At 39.4% G+C, this 25,771-nt stretch overlaps 1 protein-coding gene across 3 annotated transcripts in view; it reads left to right on the top strand.

The window, feature by feature from the left end:
- Window positions 1-25,771, top strand: part of COL18A1 (collagen type XVIII alpha 1 chain) — a 247,584-nt gene that overhangs the window by 192,379 nt on the left and 29,434 nt on the right. For all 3 annotated transcript variants that reach the window (XM_073633725.1, XM_073633723.1, XM_073633724.1), the window contains 10 exons: window positions 1,075-1,101; window positions 6,351-6,413; window positions 9,974-10,060; window positions 11,004-11,057; window positions 12,169-12,327; window positions 13,327-13,380; window positions 14,059-14,103; window positions 16,942-17,082; window positions 19,141-19,188; window positions 25,589-25,615. In XM_073633725.1, coding sequence (XP_073489826.1) covers window positions 1,075-1,101; window positions 6,351-6,413; window positions 9,974-10,060; window positions 11,004-11,057; window positions 12,169-12,327; window positions 13,327-13,380; window positions 14,059-14,103; window positions 16,942-17,082; window positions 19,141-19,188; window positions 25,589-25,615 — 705 coding nt within the window. The remainder of the gene's footprint in view (window positions 1-1,074; window positions 1,102-6,350; window positions 6,414-9,973; window positions 10,061-11,003; window positions 11,058-12,168; window positions 12,328-13,326; window positions 13,381-14,058; window positions 14,104-16,941; window positions 17,083-19,140; window positions 19,189-25,588; window positions 25,616-25,771) is intronic.

The raw sequence follows: 25,771 nt of genomic DNA, 5'->3' as shown, positions 1-25,771 counted from the left end.
AGCTTTAATAAGATCATATCAGGATCAAAATTATTGTAAGATATAGGATACACGAGAACCCAACTCCAGCCAAAATATATTAGTTTTGGATAGCTTAGGGCAGGATTAATCTCTTTAAAGCCGACCATAAATGGATCCAGCTTAACTGGATAAATTCCAATTTATCTATGGGAAGGCTGATTGTTTTAAAGTTGATCTATCGATCAACTTCAGCACAACCAGCCTATAGGGTATTTCGTTTAATGGTAGTTGACATGTATATCTGCCGGCATTGATCATTGTATTCTGACGGCTGGGAAACCTCCCACTGTAAGAATAATTTAGCGTAGCGGGAGGGACTGACTAACTAACTGTGTGTTGATGGAGGAATCGAACAATTTTATTTTCTTCAACCCATGGTTGCATAATGTATGGCCTGATTAAGACCACCTCAATATTGTACTTGCTGTCTTTTTTTATGTTCCCCTACTGCGATCAGGACAGAAAGTGAGGGAAACTCCCTGATAGCTACACACTGTACCTAAAACATTTATTATTGCTGCCTTTCATGCCTTTTGACGGGTGTCAGACAACACAGCAAGTAAAGAGAAATCTCCCCAAAAGGAACACAGTCAGCATTTAAAAGCCCTTTCACACTCTATCTAAGCCTAAAAAATATTTTGTGGGAGTTGGGCTTTCAATTATAGTGTACAGTATATCATTCCAATAACAAAAATTGTATATATTGTAGCTCACCGATTTTGTGACTATTTTAGGTTTATAAGTCACTGTTTAAGGCCGGGCTCACAGCAGGGGATTCCTGTTCACTGATTCAGGTGCGAATCAGGTTTGAATTTTTGCCTGAATTCACACCTGATTCGGAGCTAAAAACGCACAGGACCCTTTCCAAATGTGAACCGCGGCCGCCCCGGAGGTGTGTGAACCGACTCCATAGAGAGCCGGTCACACTCTCCTGTCATGCGAATTATATGCGGGGAAAGCATAAGTGTGAACCCAGCCTAATAGTTAGAAAACCATGTATTTACATAATCTTACCATCACAGGCTTCATATTACCAGTTCTTTTTTATTTCAGGGTGATCCTGGTGAAGATGGCAAAGCTGTAAGTCTATAATGTTTCTCTATATATTTTATCTATACCTGTTTTTGTAATACAGATAATAGCCTGCTTCTCCTTCCTCACTACTGTGCTTGGACCATCCTGCCACTGTCCTATTAAAGGCCTTGTGCACACTGATCATTAAAAAACTCTCTTTTTAGGAGCACATGGCTTTTTTTTCTGCCTCTAAATGCCCCTGCATATTAGCTTATGTGTCCATGCACATATAGGTGTTTAAAGACAGGGGCTTTTACAAGCACCCACTGCCTGCACGTCCAGGAGCAGCAGCGTTTTGGCAGAAAATAAAAGTGTGGACACGTGTAGATGCGGCAAAACGCATGTTAATGTTAGGCGTGTCAAGCACTTGAGCATTAATTCATTTCAGTGCCCCGAATAAATTATTATTCTGGCCAGTTGGATGAATTATTGCCCAAGCGCTTGACACACCTAAATGGGATTACACGCGTTTACAATCATCAAGTGTTTTTTCTGCCAAAACGCAGAACGCAGGAGGAAAAGCGTTCAAAAGAGCTGGGCCTACATGTGGCTAAATGTGTAATTTATTTAAAGAATTTTATCAAACGGGATAAGTGACTTAAAGGAAACCATTGCACAAAATATTATAATCTGATAAATGTATGCAGTTGATACATTATAAGATAGAATTCATTATGAGAATTGCTTAACAACTTCAATACAGGGCACTTATACACCTTCCTGCCCAGACCAATTTTCAGCTTTCAGCACTGTCGCAGTTTGAATGACAATTGTGTGGTCATCCATCACTGTACCCAAACTTAATTGTTATCATTTTGTTCCCACAAATAGAGCTTTCTTTTGGTGGTATTTGATCACCTCTGCGGTTTTTATTTTTTGCTATACAAATAAAAAAAGACCGAAAATTTTGAAAAAAATAAAAGTTTTGCTTTTGTTACTGTTATAAAATTTTGTAAATAAGTAAGTTTTCTCGTTCACTGATGGGCACTGATAAGGCGGCACTGACAGGCTATACTTAGAGGCACCTCTCTTCTCTTTTATACTCAGTTGTGACGTGGCGCTACTCGTATTGCAAGACATCGCTCGTTTATCAAGTTAAAATTTACTTTAAAAATTTGCTTGTCTTGTAAAACACTCGCAGACCAAGTTACTCGCTATCCAAGGCTTTACTGTAATTTTTTTTGTGTTTTTTTAATTCAGCCAGTAGACTGAACAGATTTATCCATTCACTCAAACGGGGTGGATGGAGGAACCCCCCCACTGGGGCATTGTATACTGACAGTGGGACCGGCACTGTCAGAATACACTGATTGGCGGCTGCAGCCGCTGATTGAAAAGTTTTCCGATATGTACACTAGAGAGAAGTCAATCAAATGGTCAACTTCTGTCAAACAGGGACAGCCGCACACTGATTAAAATTTGGCCTGTCCCAGCTGAACCGGCCGAATTTCGATCTGTCTGTGGCCACCTCTATGCTTTGTTCAGATGCCTTTAAAGGCTAACTCCATCTTTTACACCATGTTACATGCTGCACCCTGCTACATGTGGACCATATTGTCCAGCTAAAGGGAAAAAAGAGGATAGGAAAAACTTTGTAACATAGTCAAGGGTGCTTGCAAAAGCCATTCGTGGATTTACATGGTTTCACTCTTCTTTTATAAACAAAAAACTGTTGCTGCATCCACTTGAGCACCCTTGTCAGTGTTGTAGTTTGTACCAAACCCCTTCACTGTCACTTTTTCTGTACAGATTGGTATACTTGTAAATGTAAAGAAAAATATAAATGCAAGCATGTGAAGTAAAAAATAAAATAATATACAAAACAGCTAAACATCACATATATTAAAGTGGTTGTAAACCCATATAAAAAAAAAACCTGCAAGACAAAGGCATAATGTGCTAGGAAGCACCGCATACTAGCTGATTATGAAATGCTTACCTTAGATCAAAGCTGTTGCAGCGGTCCTCGTTCACCGCTGTGATCGGCAACATGTCTCCCTGAGTTATTTCCGGGTTTGCGGGCTCCGGTGCTGCTAATGGCTGGAGCCGCGATGACGTCACACGTGGGAGCCACCGGTCATGGCACAGGCCCTTTAGAAACGTCACGATCGAGCCGTTTCTCCAGTGCACATACGCTGATGATGTCAGCACAAGCGTATATGGTAAATACAGTATCTCACAAAAGTGAGTACACCCCTCACATTTCTGTAAATATTTTATTATATCTTTTCATGTGACAACACTGAATAAATTACACGTTGCTACAATGTAAAGTAGTGAGTGTACAGCTTGTATAACAGTGTACATTTGCTGTCCCCTCAAAATAACTCAACGTACAGCCATTAATGTCTAAACCGCTGGCAACAAAAGTGAGTACACCCCTAAGTGAAAATTTCCAAATTGGGCCCAATTAGCCATTTTTCCTCCCCGATGTCAGGTGACTCGTTAGTGTTACAAGGTCTCAGGTGTAAATGTGGAGCAGGTGTGTTAAATTTGGTGTAATCACTCTCACTTTCTCATACTGGTCACTGGAAGTTCAACATGGCACCTCATGGCAAAGAACTCTCTGAGGATCTGAAAAAAAGAATTGTTGCTCTACATAAAGATGGCCTAGGCTATAAGAAGATTGCCAAGACCCTGAAACTGAGTTGCAGCACAGTGGCCAAGACCATACAGCGGTTTAACAGGACAGGTTCCACTCAGAACAGGCCTCACCATGGTCGACCAAAGGAGTTGAGTGCACATGCTCAGCGTCATATCCAGAGGTTGTCTTTGGGAAATAGACATATGAGTGCTGCCAGCATTGCTGCAGAGGTTGAAGGGGTGGGAGTCAGCCTGTCAGTGCTCAGAACATATTCCGCACACTGCATCAAATTGGTCTGCATGGCTGTCGTCCCAGAAGGAAGCCTCTTCTAAAGATGATGCACAAGAAAGCCTGCAAACAGTTTGCGGAAGACAAGCAGACTAAGGACATGGATTACTGGAACCATGTCCTGTGGTCTGATGAGACCAAGATAAACTTATTTGGTTCAGATGGTGTCAAGCGTGTGTCGCGGCAACCAGGTGAGGAGTACAAAGACAAGTGTGTCTTGCCTACGGTCAAGCATGGTGGTGGGAGTGTCATGGTCTGGGGCTGCATGAGTGCTGCCGCCACTGGGGAGCTACAGTTCATTGAGGGAACCATGAATACCAACATGTGCTGTGACACACTGAAGCAGAGCATGATCCCCTCCATTCGGAGACTGGGCCACAGGGCAGTATTCCAACATAACGACAACAAACACACCTCCAAGACAACCACTACCTTGCTAAAGAAGCTGAGGGTAAAGGTGATGGACTGGCCAAGCATGTCTCCAGACCTAAACCCTATTGAGCATCTGTGGGGGATCCTCAAATGGAAGGCGGAGGAGCACAAGGTCTCTAACATCCACCAGCTCTGTGATGTCATCATGAAGGAGTGGAAGAGGACTCCAGTGGCAACCTGTGAAGCTCTGGTGAACTCCATGTCCAAGAGGGTTAAGGCAGTGCTGGAAAATAATGGTGGTCACACAAAATATTGACACTTTGGGCCCAATTTGGACATTTTCACTTAGGGGTGTACTCACTTTTGTTGCCAGCGGTTTAGACATTAATGGTTGTGTGTTGAGTTATTTTGAGGGGACAGCAAATTTACACTTTTATACAAGCTGAACACTCAATACTTTACATTGTAGCAAAGTGTCATTTCTTCAGTGTTGTCACATGAAAAGATATAATAAAATATTTACAAAAATGTGAGGGGTGTACTCACTTTTGTGAGATACTGTATCTGCTAAACCGTGCAAGTATAGGAGATATTTACACTCAGTACCTACAGGTAGTGTAACAGAGTTTACAACCAAGTTAACCACACACAGTTATCAGAATACAGTTTAGAGATATCCTTTAAATGAAAAAATATTGGTTACTCTACTTGTGCAATAGCTGTCTTTAATTTTAACGACTTCAGCTCTCATACCTGTATACCCCTTATGGACCAGATCCATTTTTACATTTACAATGTGGACCTGTGTGTTTGGTCATAACTTTGTTATTATTTAAATTGATATTTAAGGCTTTCATTTTTTTTTAAGTAACAAACATGTCATACTCACCTGCTCTGTGCAGTGGGTTTGCACAGAGCAGCCCACATCCTCCTCTTCTCAGGTCCCTCACTGGCGCTCCTAGCCCCTCCCTCCTGCCGAGTGCCTCCAGAACATGCAGGTTCCAATGGGGGCACCCAAGCAGGCTCATTCCCAAGCAGTGGCTGTCCATTCACACACAGAGCTGTGGCTCGGCCCTGCCCCCTCCCTCCTTATTGGCTTACTGGCTGTGATTGACAGCAGCAGAAGCCAATGGCTCCCGCTGTTGTCTCAGCCAGTGAGGAGGGAGAGTCCTCAGAGAGCCAAGGATCTTGTGCACATTGCTGGATTGAGATGGGGCTCATGTAACTATTAGGGGGGGCTGGGGGTGCTACTGTACATGATGTCATATGCACACCTTTGATCTACAGTACATATTAATGAAATGGTATACAGTATACAATGAAACAATATATTGTGTCATTGTATTTACTCAGTGACACATTTAGACTATCTGCATGTGTCACTTTGCAGAGGAGCTGCAGCCACTCCTGCTGTATAATACAAAGTAATTAATGGCTGTCATTTTGACAGCTGGTAATTGCTGGTAATAGTGGCAGTGGCAGCGGTGGAAGGTGGAGTGGATTTGGATGTTCGAGACGTGTCTTAAAACTTTGTTGAAGCTCTTTAGACTGTATCTCTAATGTTCTAAATCCTAGCGTGATTAAAGTCAGTATAGACCCTTGTTATATAGCAACTCTGCAGCAGGTGAATTAATTTCAAAGCAGTCTGATAGAAGTATAAAAACTGTCCCTTTTGGCTGCTGGTGACTAGCTTTTCCTTCTGTTACATTTGCCTATCCCATTTTCTGTTTGTCACAAATATGACTCACCAATTCCAGGAATTTATCTGAGAATATTTTTTCTTTCAATACTATGGTTATATGCCCAAAATGTAAATCAACAGCAGGCATTATTTGTATTACAATATAAAGCACAAAGCAATCCATGAGCCATGCAAAAATATTACCACTTTTTTTAATTCATTTCAAATCCGTATGCCTTTTTCACATAACCCATAAATAGTTGGTAATGGTGCATCTTTAAACATGTTAATGTAATAGTGGCTTAATCATTTTCTGTCTGTTAAATTCAGGGCGATACTGGACCTCAAGGATTTCCAGGAACCCCAGGTGATGCAGGACAGAAAGGAGATAAGGTATTTTCAATTTTGTGCTGATTTAATCAGGACATTAATTATTTGCAGGTTTATTTCCAGCAAAATATGTCAAAGTAATGTGTGATTTTGCAACTGTAGTTTGTCTTTATAGTATATTCGCTGCAAGTGTGTCATTTGAAGGCGTGATGATTATAACTGTACTTTACACATAGGGTTTTCTTTTTGCAAAAGATACAAAAGCGCTGCGTTTTGCTCAGCCCTCAATGGTGCTTAAAAAGGAACTAAACGGTATCTGATCACCACAAATTGAAAACACTATTAAAAATGGCTGTAACTAAAAAAAAAAAGAGCTCCTGTTCCCTTATAGTAGATTAAACAGGACAGTGCTTGTGCAGTCTAATCCGCCCCTTTCTAAGCTGTAAAAAGCTTAGTTGATCCTGTGTGCTGACCACGGTAATCATGGCTGCTGATCCCTGTATACCGTGGTCAGTTTACGTGCCTCTGTCATCCCGCTGCCTTCCTCCCTCCCTCCCTGCCTATTAGATCCTTTTTGTCCCCCCCCTCTCAAAAGCCCCCCCCCCCCCCCGCCGCTATTAGTACAGTTGTGCTCATAAGTTTACATACCCTGGCAGAATTTGTGATTTCTTGGCCATTTTTCAGAGAATATGAATGATAACACAAAAACTTTTCTTTTACTTATGGTTAGTGTTTGGCCATTTATTATCAATCAACTGTGTTTACTCTTTTTAAATCATAATCACAACAGAAACTACCCAAATAACCCTGTTTAAAAGTTTACATACCCAAGTGCTTAATACGGTGTATTGCCCCCTTTAACATCAATGACAGCTTGAAGTCTTTTGTGGTATATGTGGATGAGGCTCTTTATCTTCTCAGATGGTAAAGCTAGCCATTCCTCTTGGCAAAAAGCCAGTTCCTGTAAATTCTTGGGCTGTCTTGCATGAACTGCACGTTTAAGATCTCCCCAGAGTGGCTCAATGATATGGTGAGGAGACTGAGATGGCCACTCCAGAACCTTCACTTTATTCTGCTGTAGCCAATGACAGGTCGATTTGGCCTTGTGTTTTAGATCATTGTCATGTTAGAATGTCCAAATACGTCCCATGCCCAGCTTCCTGGCTGATGAATGCAATTGTTCCTCCAGTATTTTTGATAACATACTGCATTCATCTTGCCATCAATTTTGACCAAGTTTCCTGTGCCTTTGTAGCTCACATATCCCCAAAACATCAGTGATCCACCTCCGTGTTTCACAGTGGGAATGGTGTACCTTTCATCATAGGTCTTGTTGACTCCTCCCCAAATGTAGTGTTTATGGTTGTGGCCAAAAAGCTAAATTTTGGTCTCATCACTCCAAATGACTTTGTGCCAGAAGGTTTGAGGCCTGTCTCTGTGCTGTTTGGCATATTGTAAGCGAGATACTTTGTGGCATTTGCGTAGTAATGGCTTACTTCTGGCGACTCAACCATGTAGCCCATCTTTCTTCAAGTGCCTCCTTATTGTACATCTTGAAACAGCCAGACCATATGTTTTCAAAGAGTCCTGTATTTCACCTGAAGTTATTTGTGGGTTTTTCTTTGCATCCCGAACAATTTTCCTGGTAGTTGTGGCTGAAATTTTAGTTGGTCTACCTGACCGTGGTTTGGTTTCAACAGAACCCCTCATTTTCCACTTCTTGATTATAGTTTGAACACTGCTGATTGGCATTCTCAATTCCTTGGATATCTTTTTATATCCCTTTCCTGTTTTATACAATTCAACTACCTTTTCCTGCAGATCCTTTGACAATTCTTTTGCTTTCCCCATGACTCAGAATCCAGAAACGTCAGTGCAGCACTGGATGAAAAATGCAAGGATCTGTCAGGGGTCCAGAAACTCATTGACGTTTCATACACACACACTAATTACAAGCAAGCAGATCACAGGTTGAGGATGGTTTCCTTTAATAGCCATTCAAACCCCTTTGTGTAAACTTGTGTGCATGTTATCAGGCCAAAATCACCAGGGTATGTAAACTTTTGATGAGGGTCATTTGGGTAGTTTCTGTTGTGATTATGATTTAAAAAGAATAAACACAGTTGATTGATAATAAATGGCTTCAGCCAAACACTAACCATGGGTGAAAGAAAAGTTTTTGTGTTATCATTCATATTCTCTGAAAAATGACCAAGAAATCATAAATTCTGCCAGGGTATGTAAACTTATGAGCACAACTGTAGCTGGCAGTAAAAGTAAAGAACAGCTCCTCTGTTGTAGTAATCTCTCCTACACTGTGTAAATGTTTTTGTAAAATGAAGTCTGCAAACACCTTATCTTTGATCTCTTCTTGCCGGCCGGTCACAGTGGTCACGTGACCTTCTCAGCTGACGTTGGAGGGGGAACTCGGAATCTCCCTCTGTAGCCCATAGATCAGAGAAATAGAAGAGCCGGAGGTCACATGACCGGCCAAAAAATAGTAAAGATAAGGTATTTAAAGGCATTGTTTTAAAAAAGCAATTACACAGCGTAGGGGAGATTAAAGGAACAGGTTTGCTGGCTGTAACTTCTTTACCTTTACAACCACTTTAATTCTTTTTTATTATTCAAAACAAATGTACCCATCCATCTCTGTCTCCATGCTTTATTTTGTTAAGAAATGATTTTGAAAAACACCCCATATCATATCTAACTTCAGCCATCTTGAGTAAAGGCAGATGATTCTTGTAGCATTAACTTTCTGAAACCCATCTGCCCTTAGCTCAGACATGAGCAGGCAGGAGGGTGTGCATATGTAAGAAAGCCCCTCACTCCTTTTTTTCTTAATTTGTCTAAATGTTGGTTATAAAGAATATAATATATCTAGCTAAATAAATTCTTATAAATGTAAATACTTTAGATGAGATGAAAGACAATTTATTTTCTCATTTAAAAAGAATAGGCTTCCTTTTTGTCCTCAGTTAGCGGCAGGTAGATTTGTTTCCACACAGCAATCATGCTTATAAAAAGAACTTTATTATAAATGAAAAAAGCATTCTGCATTATATTTCCAGTTTTGCCATCAGCATTTTCATTGCCATTGAATTTTGTTGGTGAAAATCATAGCATTTAAATCCTTCAATGGTAAGTCCATATTTCTGACCATATTTCATGTTACACCCATATTTTTACATGGTCACAGTTCGCCCACACAGGAATCTGTGAATGAAAAAAAAAAAAAGCTACTATCTCTAATCTGCTTCTACAGCAGAGGGATTCATACTTCCTAATAGAGCAAAAGTGGGGTGACACCACCGCACTTGCAGTCCATTGATCCTTTTTTCAGCCCTGTAACTAAAGGTCCGTACCTTGGTACAAACCTGTACTGGTCTGCAGGAGCCAGAGCATTGCACCCCTTTTTACTAATCAATATGGGTGCATTTATTATTTTTTTGTAAAAGGTAGAATTAACAACCAGCAAGAAACCGCCTTGCATTTTTTTGTCTGTTCCAAACCAATGAAAAGCTGGCATAGATTATTGCACTATACCTATTTTCTTTGATCTGTGAATAATCATAAGAATTGCAAGCAATAATAAACATATGTGTTCCTCTTTTTCTCAGGGTGATCCAGGGGTTGGACTTAGAGGACCTCCAGGCCTACCTGGACCCCCAGGCCCACCTGGACCAGGTACCAAAATGGATAAATTGGTAAGGAGTGCGACATATTTCCTATCTACATATATGGAATGTTGTAGGTCAATTTCTACATCCTTTCATAAAGTAATGCTAGCTTTTTGGTGTGGATAATCCCTGCTATGGCAGCCATGTTAACTCATCTGCTTCTGATTTATAGATATTTATATCATGCATCCCCACCCTTATAAAAAAATAAATCTTTTTATAAGCGCTCTGGGGAAAAAATAATTATGTATTATCATTAGATGTTAGTAACATTGAATTTCACAATGACATGTTTTTAGCATTTATGCTTGTCATAGCAAAACAAAAAAACAAAAATATATATATAGTTTTCCTTTAATAGCCATTACTTTGCTATAGAACTAAAACTAAACTGTCACACAACTTGATAAGAAAATACTTTTTTTTTCACTTTTATTGGTTGGACTAGATGCACTTTTTCAACCAGATGTCTATGAATACTTGGCTTTATTTATTATTATTATTATTTTTTTCGTAAAAAATATAATTTTGAGATGTCATACATGTTTTTCAATTTGTACGTGTTGACTCGGTTAAATTGATGATAGGCAACTCCTATCCTCATATTGATTAGTGGTTCCAAATTAATAATAACTACTGCAGTAGGGAACAGACAGAAAAGATACGCTCAGCATCTTTCCAAATAACTGTTCTGCTTTAATATGACGCAATTGAAGGTTTTTATACACATGATTACGTAGGTATCACAATAATATTACAATTGTACGTTTATGGTAACAAGGGGCGTTACATAGGCAGGCTTATTCTAATCAGGACTCGAAAAAATGTAAACATGTACTGAAAACATTATTAGTGCCGTGTGGACAGTGAGGGCAGTGTGCAATACATACAAAATAGAATACAATTATATACAGAACGTACAAATTTCCATTACAGTCTGTATCTGAATGATCTTTTTCTTGTATTTCAGACATTTATTGATATGGAGGGTTCTGGCTATGGCCCAGATCTGGAAAACTTTAGAGTAAGTTACCATTCAGATCACAACAAATATTTTTTTTTTTTCCCATGTGAACGTTAAGAGGCCTATTTAATAAGGCAAAAAAAAGGATTCAAATCAAAGTAATGTATAGCAACCAATCAAAAGTAATCTTTCGGTTGTACAGTAACCTGAAATCAGATTGATTGTTATTCTTTACATGATCATTGCTGTTTGTAATAACAAAAGAAAGCCTTTAGTATGCGAAACATGGAACTTGTCATTGTTGATATCCAAAATTTCTAGTTATATGGCTGTTTTGTTCCCTGTAATATTCAGTCATTACTCTACGTATGGCTGTACAGGTTAAACTGTTTCACCAATCAGCCTCTCATTCATCGGCCATACACGGTTCGAAACTCAACCGGTTCAGCAGGAACTGGCTGAGATTTAAACCGTTAATGGGTTGGCTGAATGTACGAAATTGATCGCTCGATCAACTTGGGTACAACCAGCCTGCCAGGTTCTCTTGGAATTATCACTAGCGGCTGCTATAGCTAGCCATAATCACTGACATCTCCCGGCGGGCTTCCCCCACCCACCCCGCCCCCCTTGCCAGGAGAAGTCAATTGCTGATTCCCCTGTCAACACTGTCAATGTTGATGGGGGTATTGTGGTTACAAAAAAGTATAATTACATCCCACAAAGTTCCAAAAGCACTACATACACCTTGTTGTCTCCAACCAAAAAGTGACAAGCATTGTAGGACTCCTCCAGACATACTATCATTCCCTTTTGCTCATTCAGTTACCTCCCTCTGGAAATCAGCTTGTGGAGTGTCAGAGCTGTTTTTACCCCAATATAAGACCAACACTGTAAGCATGTGCACAATGTATAAACATCCACACTCAACCAGTGTGAACATATAGACATATGTAGAATTGTTAAAAATGACTGAAAGTCATGCTGTCCCCTCATATCTATGGCTACCCTAAGTTTGTTGGACAAAGTCATAGATATCTGATTTTGAGTTAGAATGTAGCCAGATGAAAAACTGTAATAATATGTTATGTCTATGTAAATTAAAAACAACTAAAAGCAAGTCCTGATATGGTCCTAAACTTGTCTTCTTGTTTCTTTTATATGTGATTCGCAGGGACCATCTGGTTTGCCTGGTCCACCTGGCCCTCCTGGAGTACCTGGATTACCAGGAGTACCAGGAACCTTTGGTGGAAACAGCACTGGAATCCCAGGACCCCCTGGTCTGCCCGGTAGGCCTGGACAAGATGGACTGGCTGGACCCCCTGGCCCACCGGTAAGGTTACATTATTCTGATATTTTACTGGTTGTGCTGTGGTCTGTACAGCTGGGCAGGTTTTTGCCCTTTGTGTGGGCATCGGTTAAACCTTCCAAATGACCCTGTTTTGATGGGATGCATTTTTGAAAAATGAGGCACGGGGCTTGGAAAAAAGTGGTACATCATAAATAGCTTTTAATTGTTTAAACGTTTGAGCGAAATGGAGACAGGGTGGTCTTAAACAGCTATTGCATAGAGCAAAGCAGCTAATCTATGGCTGAGTAGCTGTTAGTCATACATAAGGCAACCATGGACAGATACAAAGGCTTGACACTTCTTAAAATTAGCTTACATACGGCATCCATTTTTTGACTAGACCAACATACAGGTATTTGTTTTCTGGCAGTTAGTTTAGTGACAACATTGTGATGTCCCTAGTTCCTAGTAAACTGTGCCCCTTAACAAGGAGGCCTAGCCAATGCTATTGCAGCTAGTACTGTGCATGAGTAACAGGCACACTTTAACCACTTTTAGATTTACATGTTCTACATAGTTCCAGACTGACACATAAGGGTTAGTTTACTAAAGGTAAATATGCCTTTTCACTATGGAAGCTCTGCTGACTTCCATCATCCAGTCATGTGCAAGCAAAAAAACATTTTCTGATTGATTACTTAGTTGAATTTAGTGAGACAAGCAAAATGTAGTAACCCAGAACAATTCATCTTTTGCTGATTTGATGGTAAAAAGAAATCAGTTTTCTACACTTTGTGCAGTCCTTGTTTACAGGTTTATTCAATAAATCCAAAAGTGCTTTCATAATTTAGTCCTCAAATTACCTATGGGCAACCCATTACTGTAGGTGCATTTTTAGAATAAATAATCTTTTCATTTTTACAATTTGAAATTCAATTTTCAAACGCTAAAATTATAAATCTTTACTTATTTACTAGCTTATCTGTAGTTTAAGAGCCTATGTTTACAGAATGTTTGAAAGCATGAATTTTTGTTCTGTAGGGTCCCCCTGGAAAAGATGGAAACCCAGGGACCTCTGGACTTACTGGAGAAAGGGTGAGGAATATATTTTAGATAAAATGTTCAATGTCAGTACATTTATATGCCATATTCTTTTTATTTACATTTTTTAATCGATAAGAGACAATAAACTGGTGGATAGTCTGCTTACATCTACCTAAAACATACATATTTTGAGTGAATGGCACAGTTAAAGCCTAGTTCCAAGATAACGTTAACAATATTTTTTTTTTGGTATATTTTTTAATTAACATTTGAAGTGTGGGAGAAGGGTACAGAAAGGAAAAAAAAGTGAAGGTTACACATGTCAAAATGACATTTGCATTAGGTAGATAGGCAGAGTCAAACAAAAATATACATCATTTCATACAGAGGACGAAGGTAGGCACATAACAAAGGGAAGTTATTGGGAAGGGATGGCATAGACAGCAATAAAATATTGTCAGAACAGCTAACGTTCCTCTTTTCTGCTAAAAAAAAATGTTTTGTTGTTTTTCTTGATGGCCCATTGGAGAGACTTCCCATCACTTCCTCTCCTTGCAGGAAATTAGCTTAAATCTCATTATTAGGAACATAGACATTAATAAAAAAATAATACGGAGGTTCTAACCCTTCCCCTTTTGTTCGACGTTAAATCGAACTTTCATTAAATAGTATCACACATACAGAAGGAATGAAATGCATACCTTACTGATGTCAATTTCCATTGTTTAGGGTGCTGATGGTGATATCGGACTTCCAGGAGCGCCTGGGTCTAAAGTAAGTTAAACTTTCATTAATTTTTCTATTGTTTATGTTTCTTTAAAACATGTTCTCAGAAATAATTTCACTATCTCGCAGAGCACCTTATCTCCAATCCCCTCTTATTTGAGGGAGATTCTGTCTCGTATCTCCTACGATGTAGTCTCGCAGGTAACAATTGGTGAACTCCCAGCATGAATTGTAAAATGATGCTGTGTTTGGCTGTTCCAGCATGTAGTGTAGGAAACTTAACTCAACGCTTACCAAGCATGTAAAAAAAAAAACCTCTGGTGTACGTTGCTAAAGACCATTGTTTTTGCTGTGTTAAAGTGGAACTAAAGGCAGGAATACTCACCTTTGCTGCAATGGTTGGATGCCCACGAGGTCCCTCGTTGGTGTGAGAATCTTTTTCCCAGCTTCTTCCAGGTGGCAGGCTTTGGCCATCTAGATTGGCCAGTTCGGGATGATGTCACTCTTGAGCATGCACGTGACTTTGTTCATCCCGGTACACTGGCACTGTGCTGGAAATGTAAATGGAGCTGCACATGCACAGCTCCATGTACACTCTACAGAGGATTGTAAACAGAAAGGTAAGTGTACTTTATTTTGCAACAAAAATAAAATAAAAATAAATCTTCTGCAATAAAGTCTGCTTGTTCATATTTTTTTTATGTTAGGCTTTAGTTCCACTTTAAGTATAACAAAGACAGGCTTATACAATTGAGAGTTGCAAAGGGAAAAAACTTTATGATGTGCAAACTGTGATGACCTTTAGCAGCCAATCCAGTTGTACTTCACTGCAATCAGATCAGTTAAGCAGTGATTTCTGATTGGTTATGCATGTTGCACATCATCACTATTCTTTGTACTTCATGAATAAGTCTGTCACAAAGCATGCAGTGAAAAGGAGTGCAGTGCAGTCTTTGTCTTCCATAATATGTAGTGCAGTACTGTATATTGTTGTTTGTAATGTGGTCCCTTCAGGAATGGCCTGTAGTTGTGTGTGATACAGAGGGAGTGGTTATATATTTTCACAGCATGGACTGGAAAGGTTATGTCAAATTGGACTACTAATATTTTCATGTGCAGAAACACTATACACAATGCATTGCGTATTCTCATTGTGTGTACAAGGCTTTAAAGTGGTTGTAAAGGCAGAAGGTTTTTTATTTTCATGCATTCTATGCATGAAGATAAAAAAACCTTCTGTGTGCAGCACACCCCCCCCCCCCTCCCCCGACTTACCTGAGCCCCTTCTAGATTCAGCAATGTTGTAGGATTGTCTCAGCTGAGACAGCAGCGCTGTGGGGGCAATCAACAGTAGGGAGGGGCCAGGAGAACCAAAGAGGGACCTGAGAAGAGGAGGACCTGGGCTGATCTGTACAAATCCACTGCAGAGGACAGGTAAGTATAACATGTTTGTTATTTTTAACTAGAAAATAACACAGAATTTACAATCACTTTAAAGTATTTTTGCTAAAAAACCCTAAAACCCACAGTAAAACAACTGATAAAATATCTGTGTAGAAACATGTAAACATAAAAATTCTAATAAATTGACCCAAATCAATTAAAATACAGCAGACCCCACTATGTACTGCAGCCTTTTAGCATACAGTGCCTCACCTGCATTGGGCTAGTAGATCAGTTTTTTTGACCAAGCGTTTTATAACTATATACTGTATATGACTGCACTTAAGACCCTAGGTGCAAGCAGTAAAGTAGACTTTGGATAGTGGTCCCTGGACAACATATAGAAATGTATTTTGAAGGAGAAATTACTTCTGGGTACAGGAAAATGTTATAAAAAACACACATATCATTCTGTAATTTTGGGGAGGTACTGCTCTTCTGCTTCCTGCCATTGCTATCTTAACAGCATAGCTGTTCTATACTTATGTCTACTAAAGCTGACCCAGATCTCACAACAAAGGAAATGCTTTTTGTGATTAACGAAATTCATTACAAATTATCTGTGTGTGTCATGTCTAATAAGGTTTTAACTTTTGAAGCTATAAATATGTATAAAGCATCCAATAGTATTATTATATAAGAAGCATGCCCTGTAGCTTCAATGATCCCATTATAACACAGTAGGCCTTTTATGATATTAGTCATTTAGACCTTCCAAACACCAATCCTTAATGTTCTATTAGTATTGGGGAATGATGGATTTGTGCAAAGAAACCTTGGTTCCTACTGCCACTTTAATTGTCACATTAAATGTTTAGGTAAATATGGCACTGATACAATTATTTTACAGTCCTTATAGAAGAGCATCAATTATAAACAAAAAAACCTAAGCAGTCATAAATCCAAAATAAAGAGAGTTGTAGAGACATATATTATTTTTGCATTTGGTGCCCTACCTTGTGGCTAGTCCATTTACATGTGTATGCAATTACAACTGACATGGAATTTTATAGATAGGCAACTCCTATCCTCATATTGATTAGTGGTTCCAAATTATTAATAACTACTGCAGTAGGTAACAGAAACAAAAGATACACTCTGCATCTTTCCAAATAACTGTTCTGCTTTATTATGACGCAATTGAAGGTTTTTATACACATGATTACTTAGGTATCACATTAATATTACAGTTGTACGTTTATGGTAACAAGGGGCGTAACATAGGCAGACTAATTCTAATCAGGACTCAAAAGAATGCAAACATGTAATGAAAACATTGTTAGTGCTGTGTGCACATTGAGGGCAGTGTGCAATACATACAAAATAGAATACAATTATATACAGAACTTACAAATTTCCTTTCCACAACCATAACATATCTTTTGTCCTAGCTTGAACTTCATAAAAATATAATGTATTATATTTGATTTCTCCTAACTACAGGGAAGCACGGGAGAACCTGGTATTCCTGGAACTCCTGGAGAAATGGGATTAGCTGGACTTCCTGGACCAATCGGACCCCGTGGATTGCCTGGACCCCCAGGTCCGCCTGGCCCTTCTGGACGTGGAACTGCTGATGGATTTGTACGTTTTTGTTTTGGTTTAAGTGCTTTATGCTATTGGTGATTTGTGCTGCACATCTGTATGTAAAAGGCTAATTTCAGCATGAATGAATCAATGAATGCACATATTTTTGCAGGAATTTTTTTTACCGCCCAGGAGCCTGCAAAGCATTGCACCCATGATAAGAGGATCATGAGTACAATGTCAGGCTCCTGAAGACAAGAGCTTCATCTTTCTCACTGTACCTCTGTATGGGCTTTCTGCTGGAAAGCTGGAGGACTTGTCAAGAATGGACTACAAACACGCAAAACAGCACGGTTGCAGTCCATTGAAACTATAGGTTCATCTGCCGTGGTGGAAGATGGGTCTTGTAGTTTCTTTTTTTAACATGAATTACGCATCAGTGCAGGTGGAGCCCTGCAGAGCCATGACGATTTTAAAAGTGGCAGCAGCTGCATGGGTAAAGAACCAGTGCCGGGGGGGGGGGGGATCAGTTGATGAGGAGCATCATGAGCTGGAACATGTCACATGTTACACCTTAAATATGGATGTAACACATAACATGTTCCAAAAGATGAACTTATCCTTTCATAATAAAAATAAGTTTGCAGTGCATCTGCTGGAGGCTCTTCATATTCTCCTAAGATATTATTATATCCACTAACTGTTTTAGTTAAAAAACTCATCTTGGCACTGTTGCAAAATGTCCACTAAGAGTTCATAGCCATTTGATTAGCATATCTAGCAGCCCCAGGATGATAGGTGTGGGTAAACGATAACTAAGCTTATCCAGTAACATCCTGCAACCAATGATAGAATGTGACATTTCAGGTCAGGTGATGGAATGCATTTCCAATCACAAAGGAAGATAGAACGGTACTATTATGCCAATATGGTGCCACATCCAGTATCAAACGAAAAGAGAAAATCCCCTAAGGTGAACTTTAAAGGCACACAAAATTTTTTTAAAATGAAAGGGTATTGAAAGTATTATAGTACAAAAATGAATTTATTCATAGTTACACATGATAGCTAAAATATGGAATGCATAAACAGTTCATAACATTGTCACCATATGTTAACAAGACATATATGAAGTCCTCTTGCACCCAACGCGCTTCAGAGTACAGTTTTCTCCTTTTTCAGGGGTGTATGAAGAGGAAAGTATATCTATAACATAACATAACAGTTGAAAAACAGTCAATATCTAATAGTAAAAAATTACAATAAGAAAAACACCTATAAGGGTAATTGGCGAGTACACTTACATGTGTTATTAGGTGACAGAGTGAATGCAACATTCCATTGAGTTACGTTTTAAAAACAGAAAAGATGTATATATCAGTAACAGCTGGAACTGCTGGTTCTCTACTTCAAAAACATAGACATCAAGAAGGGGCTTTGTGAGCCTATATGAAATCACCCAGTGAGCCGACGCAACGCTCCCTCCAGGTCCCACAGAAGGGGAGTGACCAGAAGAATTCACTGGGGCCAAAGGTGGCATAAATGATTCTAAAATGTAGTGTTGGTCAAGGACAAAGATATATTGCTGTGATTATTTGTGTGTTCATCTCTGTAGTCTTATTTTGGATGTTATCTTTTACCTGAATATTGCCGTTGGCGTTCGATCAGGGTGAAGGAAAAGTTTCTATTTTAGACAAGATGATGTCGCTCTATATATTCTTTTAGCTGACATCATCTTGTCTTGGTAATACTCTTTAATTTTTAAAAAATTTAGTGTGCCTTTAAAGTCCACCTTAGGGGATTTTCTCTTTTCGTGCATTTCCAATCAATGCAGTATATAGTATGGATACATACTCGCTTCTTTTTGTGCCAAGTGATGGACTTTGAAATTAGAACATATAAAATTAATATAACGTTAATATTATCTGTGGAGGCGTGGACAAAATTATGTACAAAAATTATATCCGTGCGATACCAGGCTGAACTCTTCCAAATCTTTTGGATTTTTTTTCTTTAATTGGCATTATATTGTAATTGTAAGTTGTATTGACTTATACCATTTTGTAGTACTTATCATCTTTCCTTACTTAGCCGTGTTACTTATCTTTTGTTTAGGATGACATGGAAGGTTCAGGTATTACTTTTGGTGGCCGAGCTATACAGGTAATCCAATCTCTATAGTAGCTAATGGCATTAAGTAGCCTTTTTATACAGTTCAACGAGATACTATATGAACACCAGAAATGGTCAGAGGTCGTTGTAATTGGCAACACTACTGAAAAAATAGAAAGTGCACCAGCATGGTGTGAAATCTTCACCAAAACTTTATTGTTTAAGATAAAAATATCTTATACTCACAAAGGTACTTGGTGAAATAGCATATATCATAAAATGATACAAGGTAAAATCTGCTCTAACAATGCATAGGAACATCAACCGTTGATCCCAAAAGAGTCACTGCTTCTAGTGTGGGTCTTGGCTGACGTGTGTGTGTGTGTGTGTGTGTGGGTGGGGGGGGGGGGCTGTTGTTTTTAAGGAGAGAACTGAGATTTGTATATTGAGTGCTGAAATGTTAGGGGTTTTCAGGGACCTTCTAGCACATTACAAAAGTTAAAAGTGCATAAATAGCCTTTTTTTGGGGATAGAGTTGGGAGGGTTTTTTAACCCTTTTACTGGCAGTGTTTTTTTTTTTTTTTTTTTGTGGGTTCTTTATTACACATTTAAAAAATAATTTTAGGTGTGAAGATTAGTTAAAACCGCCAAACATATATTTTTTGACAGCAGACACCCTAGATAATAAAATAGTTGTTTATCAAACACAATTTTTTAGTAAAATATACAATACAGTATATTTTAGGGCATACAGGCGCAATATGCTACCCACATTTTGGTCAAATATAAAAGATGAGGTTGTGCCGAGTAAATTGATACCCAACATGTCAAGCTTAAAAAGTGCATACACCTGCAAAATGACAAGTATTAATGTATTTTCCTTAAATGACACTTTAAAGGCCCCTACAGGTCATCGCCTTAGTGTTAACTGTGAATATTGGCCCTAGAATTGTTGCTCTCACTTCATCATGCACTAAAAAATTTAACGTATGTAGGGCGAGCAACCTTTTCATATGTAGTTGCCCCCCCTATGGGTTTGTTTACATTCACCTGTATGTGTACTGGAGAGTTTCCCCCTTCACTTCTTGTCTTGGATATGCAATGGGAACTGAGAGGAAAGGTCACAAGGGTTCCTTCTTAAGCAGCACAAAGATGAGTCATTTTTTTTCCTTTAACCAGTGGGTTAAATGAGAAAAGGAAGTGATTCCTCCATCCACATCTACATTTGAGGTGGATGGGGGTATCCTCCCTACTGAGCCTTTGTATTCTGACAGCGGGGACACTTCCCTGCCACCAGAATAAACTCTTAAGCACTCTCAACTATAGCCGGCAGCGCTGATCGAGCAATAAAAATCTGACAGGGCGGTTGTACAGAAGTTGATTAATAGATCAACTTCTGTACAACCACATTGCCTGTCAATGGAACAAAATTTGTCCAGTCTTTGCTACACCAAATGAATTTTGATCTATGTATGGCCGGCTTTAGACAGTTGCACCCAGATCAGGTGTGTAAGATTTACTCCCACCTCTTGTTCTGGTGACATCTCTAACATTTTGGTTGTCCACTAGCTTTCTGCCTCAGTGAGAATAATCACCAAGACAAATAGAGAGATGAATCCACCCTGCAGGGACACAGACGGCAATACAAATTTAAGAGTAGCTGAAATTTTGCTCTACTGTACCCGAAATAAACATAAAAACAAATTTGCTGCACATACACTTTAAACACCTCAATAAAGTGAGAGGTTTACTTCCAGTATTTATTTTTGGACTGGGTCTTTCATTATCTGAGAATGCTTCATTTCACTGATCATTTTCAGCACCAATGGTGTCTAATTTCCCTGATACATTGCACAAACATACACTAAACTAGTTTTATCTTACAACAAAAACTCTCACAATCTAATGTCATCCTAAAAATACAACATAAACATGGACATTTCAGGAAAAGGATCACAAGGTGCAAATTTTAACCCCTAGACGCCGACAGTACACAAATATGCAGCCTCTTGGTGGGTGGGCCTTGGTATATTTGCATACCAATTGGCAGACACTTCTGTGCCGAGAGCACGTGCCCTGTGTGCTCCCGGCACAGTTACCAGCAGCTAATGTAAAGCTACCGATCGCTTTTTGCGATCAGGAGCATTCCGATCATGTGATCTCTGTGACAGCCAATCATGGCAGTCCCATGATCATAAACCCGCCCCCCGGCATCTGAAACCTCTTAAAGGGCCAGGAAGCGCCGACATAAATGAGTTAAAGGTGATAACTTAAGGAATTGGACTCTTCAAAATGGAGGTACAGTCACTATAAAGAAGTGGAGCTGACTTTCAGCAAACATTCAGATTCAGAATACTTTATGAATCCCAAGGGTAGCGAATCAATCATTGTCATTTAAAGTGGTTGTAAACCCTTACATATACCCATTGAAGTGACAAACCTAAGATGAAACAAATCCTCCTACATAGGCTGTACTTGTTTATCTACAGCCCTTGCTTCTCTACAGCATCATAAAACACACAGATCAAAGGCTTTTTCTCACCTACAGCAGACAGGAGGGTGGGGATCTGATGTCACACACGGACATTATAGAGAAGGGAGCTGAGTGCAATCTAAGACCTGAGTGGAGGGAATAGACACACACCCCTCTGCACAGTTTCATAGGAAAACATGCACAGCTGAGGCTGTCAATCACCTCCTGTGTGCTGGAGGGGGAAGAGGCCGCCCCCCCAGGATTCTGTGGTATCTGGATAACCTGTCAGAAGTGAGTAATGCAGATAGTAAAAAGGAAGAGAGAGGAGACAGAGATCACACTTAGTGCTTTGGATTGAGGCAAGTACACACCAGAGAGGGATATGCTCTGTTCATTTTAATTTCAGAGGTTTACAACCACTTTAAAACGCATGCACCTGAAAGATTCACTAGCAGAAAATGTATGGAGAATGTCATATTAACAGCTTTATAAATATGATTAGTATTGGATGCATCCACATTATCTACTTGTTGGCTTCCATTGCTAATTTGTATTATTTGCAGGCCAGATTGCCCTCATTGCTGCTGCCTTTCATACAAAATGAATGCTTTAGAGAAAATGGAAAGGCAGATTGTCACATTGTAATTGAATCTAAACGCGATAATATTATTAGCAGGGAAAGTGAAATGGAATCCGCAGTTAGTGTTTCTTAAAGGCTTATAAATACTAAAAAAAAAAAGTTTAAAGTAGGAATAAAGCCAAACTTTTTTGGATTGAGTAAAGGAGGTTATAACCCCTGTCATTTTTTTACCATCTGTATCCTGTTGGGGAGATTTCCCTTCATTTCTTGTCCCATAACCACAGGGGGAAATGAGATAAATCCCTCCAAATTGGGGGAATTCCTGGTTTCCATCAGAACTAATGTCCCCATGGGAAGATTTCCCCTCTTTTCCAGTTATGGTGACAACTCAAAATTTTGATTTTTTGTTCTTTGTTTACTCTCGGTGATAATGGTTACCAGGTCATAGAGAGGATGAATCTCTGAACGGAGACATAGCAATAAAAACTAATAGGTGTTCTAAAGTTTGGGCAACTGTTGCAATTTAATTCCTTAGACCTACTATGGATTTATTTGACCTAATAAGATTTTGTATATGATTGCTGTACTGCATGTAGACCTTATTTGACCTAATATGATTTTGTATAGGACTGTTTTACTGCATGTACAGTGGATATAAAAAGTTTACACACCCCTGTTAAAATGTCAGGTTTCTGTGATGTAAAAAAATGAGACAAAGATAAATCATCTGAGAACTTTTTCCACCTTTAATGTGACCTATAAACTGTATAACTCAGTTGAACAACAAACTAAAATCGTTAAGGTTGCATAAGTGTGCACACCCTTATTACTTTGTTGAAGCACCTTTTGATTTTATTACAGCACTCAGTCTTTTTGGGTATGAGTCTATCAGCATGGCACATTTTGACTTGGCAATATTTGTCCACTCTTCTTTACAAAAACACTCCAAAGTTGTCAGATTGCGAGGGCATCTCCTGTGCACAGCCCTCTTCAAATCACCCCACAGATTTTCAATCGGATTCAGGTCTGGGCCATTCTAAAACTTTAATCTTCTTCTGGTGAATCCATTCCTTTGTTGATTTGGATGTATGCTTTGGGTCACTGTCATGCCGAAAGATGAAGTTCCTCTTCATGTTCAGCTTTCTAGCAGAAGCCTGAAAGTTTTGTGCCAATATTGACTGGTATTTGGAACTGTTCATAATTCCCTCTACCTTGACTAAGGCCCTGTTCCAGCTGAAGAAAAACAGCCCCAAAGCATGATGCTGCCACCACCATGCTTCACTGTGGGTATAGTGTTTTCTTTTGGTAATGCGCAGTGTTGTTTTTGCAACAAAAATATCTTTTGGATTTATGGCCAAAAAGTTAAACCTTGGTTTCATTAGACCATAACACATTTTCCCACATGCTTAGGGAGACTTCAGATGTGTTCTTGCAACATTTAGCCGGGCTTGGATGTTTTTCTTTGTAAGAAAAGGCTTGCGTATTTCCACTCCACCCCATAGCCCAGACATATGAAGAATACGGGAGATTGTTGTCACATGTACCACTCAGCCAGTACTTGCCAGGAACTTTAATGTTGCTGTAGGCCTTTTGGCAGCCTCCCTGACCAGTTTTCTTCTCGTCTTTTCATAAATTTTGGAGGGATGTCCTGTTCTTGGTAATGTCACTGTTGTGCCATATTTTCTCCACTTGATGATGACTGTCTTCACTGTATTCCATGGTATATCGAATGCCTTGGAAATCCTTTTGTACTCTTCTCCTGACTGATACCTTTTAATAATGAGATCCCTCTGATGCTTTGGAAGCTCTCTGCGGACTACGGCTTTTGCTGTAGGATGAGCAGGGCTTTTTTTCAGGGGGAACTTGGTGGAACTCAGTTCCACCACCTCTGGCTCAGACCCTTTGGTGCCTGCTCACCACAATCACTTGTAAACACAGAAGTCTGGTTTCTGTGTTTACAAGTGACAGCTCTGCACTCTGTATGTAATGCAATCCTGGTACTTAATGCCCCTTTAAGACCCTCCTTCTGTTTTTGTGAAATTTGACTGAACACACCCACTATTTGATGTGATTTGGAGGGTGTGTGTAGGGGGAGGGGTTTTGTGGGGCCATGGTTAAGTTCCAGCACCTATTGTTTGAGAAAAAAAGCCCTGAGGATGAGACTAAGAAAATGTCAGGAAAGACCTACTAGAACAACTGAACTTTATTTGGGGTAAATCAGAGGCACTTTAAATGATGGCACATCACATTCAAACTTATGTTAAATAGGAGTCAGTATGACTCCTATTTAACATGAGTTTGAATGTGATTGCTTAATTCTGAACACAGCTACATCCCCAGTTATTAGAGGGTGTGCACACTAATGCAACCAGATTATTTTAGTTTTTTATTTTACTTCCCCCCCCCCTAAAAGATTTCAGTTTGTTTTTCAATTATAGGTCACAGTATAGATGGAAAAAGTTCTGAAATTATTTATCTTTGTCTCCTTTTTTTACATTACAGAAACCTGACATTTTACCAGGGGTAAGAGAGGAGGGAGTGTAGACTTTTTATATACGCTGTAGGCCTTGCATGTCAAAAGTGTCTAAAAGGAAAAGATCTGTAATGCCCATTCATAGCTTTCTTATCATTTCCTAAGCTGCAGTGGAAAAATAAGAGCTGCTATCTGACCGGCTTCAGTCGGACAAGCAAGCTTGAAAACCAGCATCAGACCGACTCCCAATTAGCGCTCTTAGCCAATGGCTGAGAGCGCTGATTACAGTGTTCTGGTGGGGGGCAGTCCCCCTGTCAGAACAGAACAGCTCAGCGGGGGAGATCGCTGTACTAACCTCACATGGTTAGTACAGCGGCTCTGACCAGATTTGTCAGTACACACTAATAGTGTGTACCCAGCTTTAAATTGGCTTATATTTTCTAGAGACACAAAGACCTTTTGGCTGCTTACAGTCAACAGTACAACTTTCATTTTGCCTGTTAAGAAATATGGAGATCTGCCATAGCTAACCTTTCCTTCTGAATGTGCTTGTTGCCTGGCTTTCATACTGATCCACTATCCACATTATTTTCTAGGACACTAACCGGGAACCGGTAAATATATGAGGAGTTATCACTCCTGGCTGCATGCTTGCTCCAGGTTTGGTGACATAGAAAGTACTGAAGTCAAATACAGCCAGGCAGCTAGCATTATAAGCCATCAGCAATGGTAGCCCCTATATATATCTCAGCACAGGTTTTCTTTCGATTTAAATGGAAATGTTTGTATTGTGTGGAATTCATCTTTGATGAAGATATGATGTTGGAAAATTATGATACATTTTGTTAATCTTAGGCAATTTTTGATAAGCCATGTTTTGTTCTTCATATGATCTAACATGCTTCTCCAAACTTTCATTTATCAGGGAAGGCCTGGAATTCCTGGGGAAAAGGTCAGAATTATTTTCTCATTACTCAGTGTGTGAGGAATGTGTGAACATTGTGGGGAGTGATTTGGCCAGTCTGTGTTCAATTTGAGTGCACACAGCTGCTTTTTCAAAGTTCAATATGTTTACTATTGATCAAGGCCGAGTCCGCAGGGCAGGGTG

This window comes from Aquarana catesbeiana, linkage group LG06, assembly GCF_042186555.1.
Source record: "Aquarana catesbeiana isolate 2022-GZ linkage group LG06, ASM4218655v1, whole genome shotgun sequence".
NCBI lineage: Eukaryota > Metazoa > Chordata > Amphibia > Anura > Ranidae > Aquarana > Aquarana catesbeiana.
The sequence above is the reverse complement of the archived record's forward strand: the minus strand, read 5'-3'. Positions and strand labels throughout refer to the sequence as shown.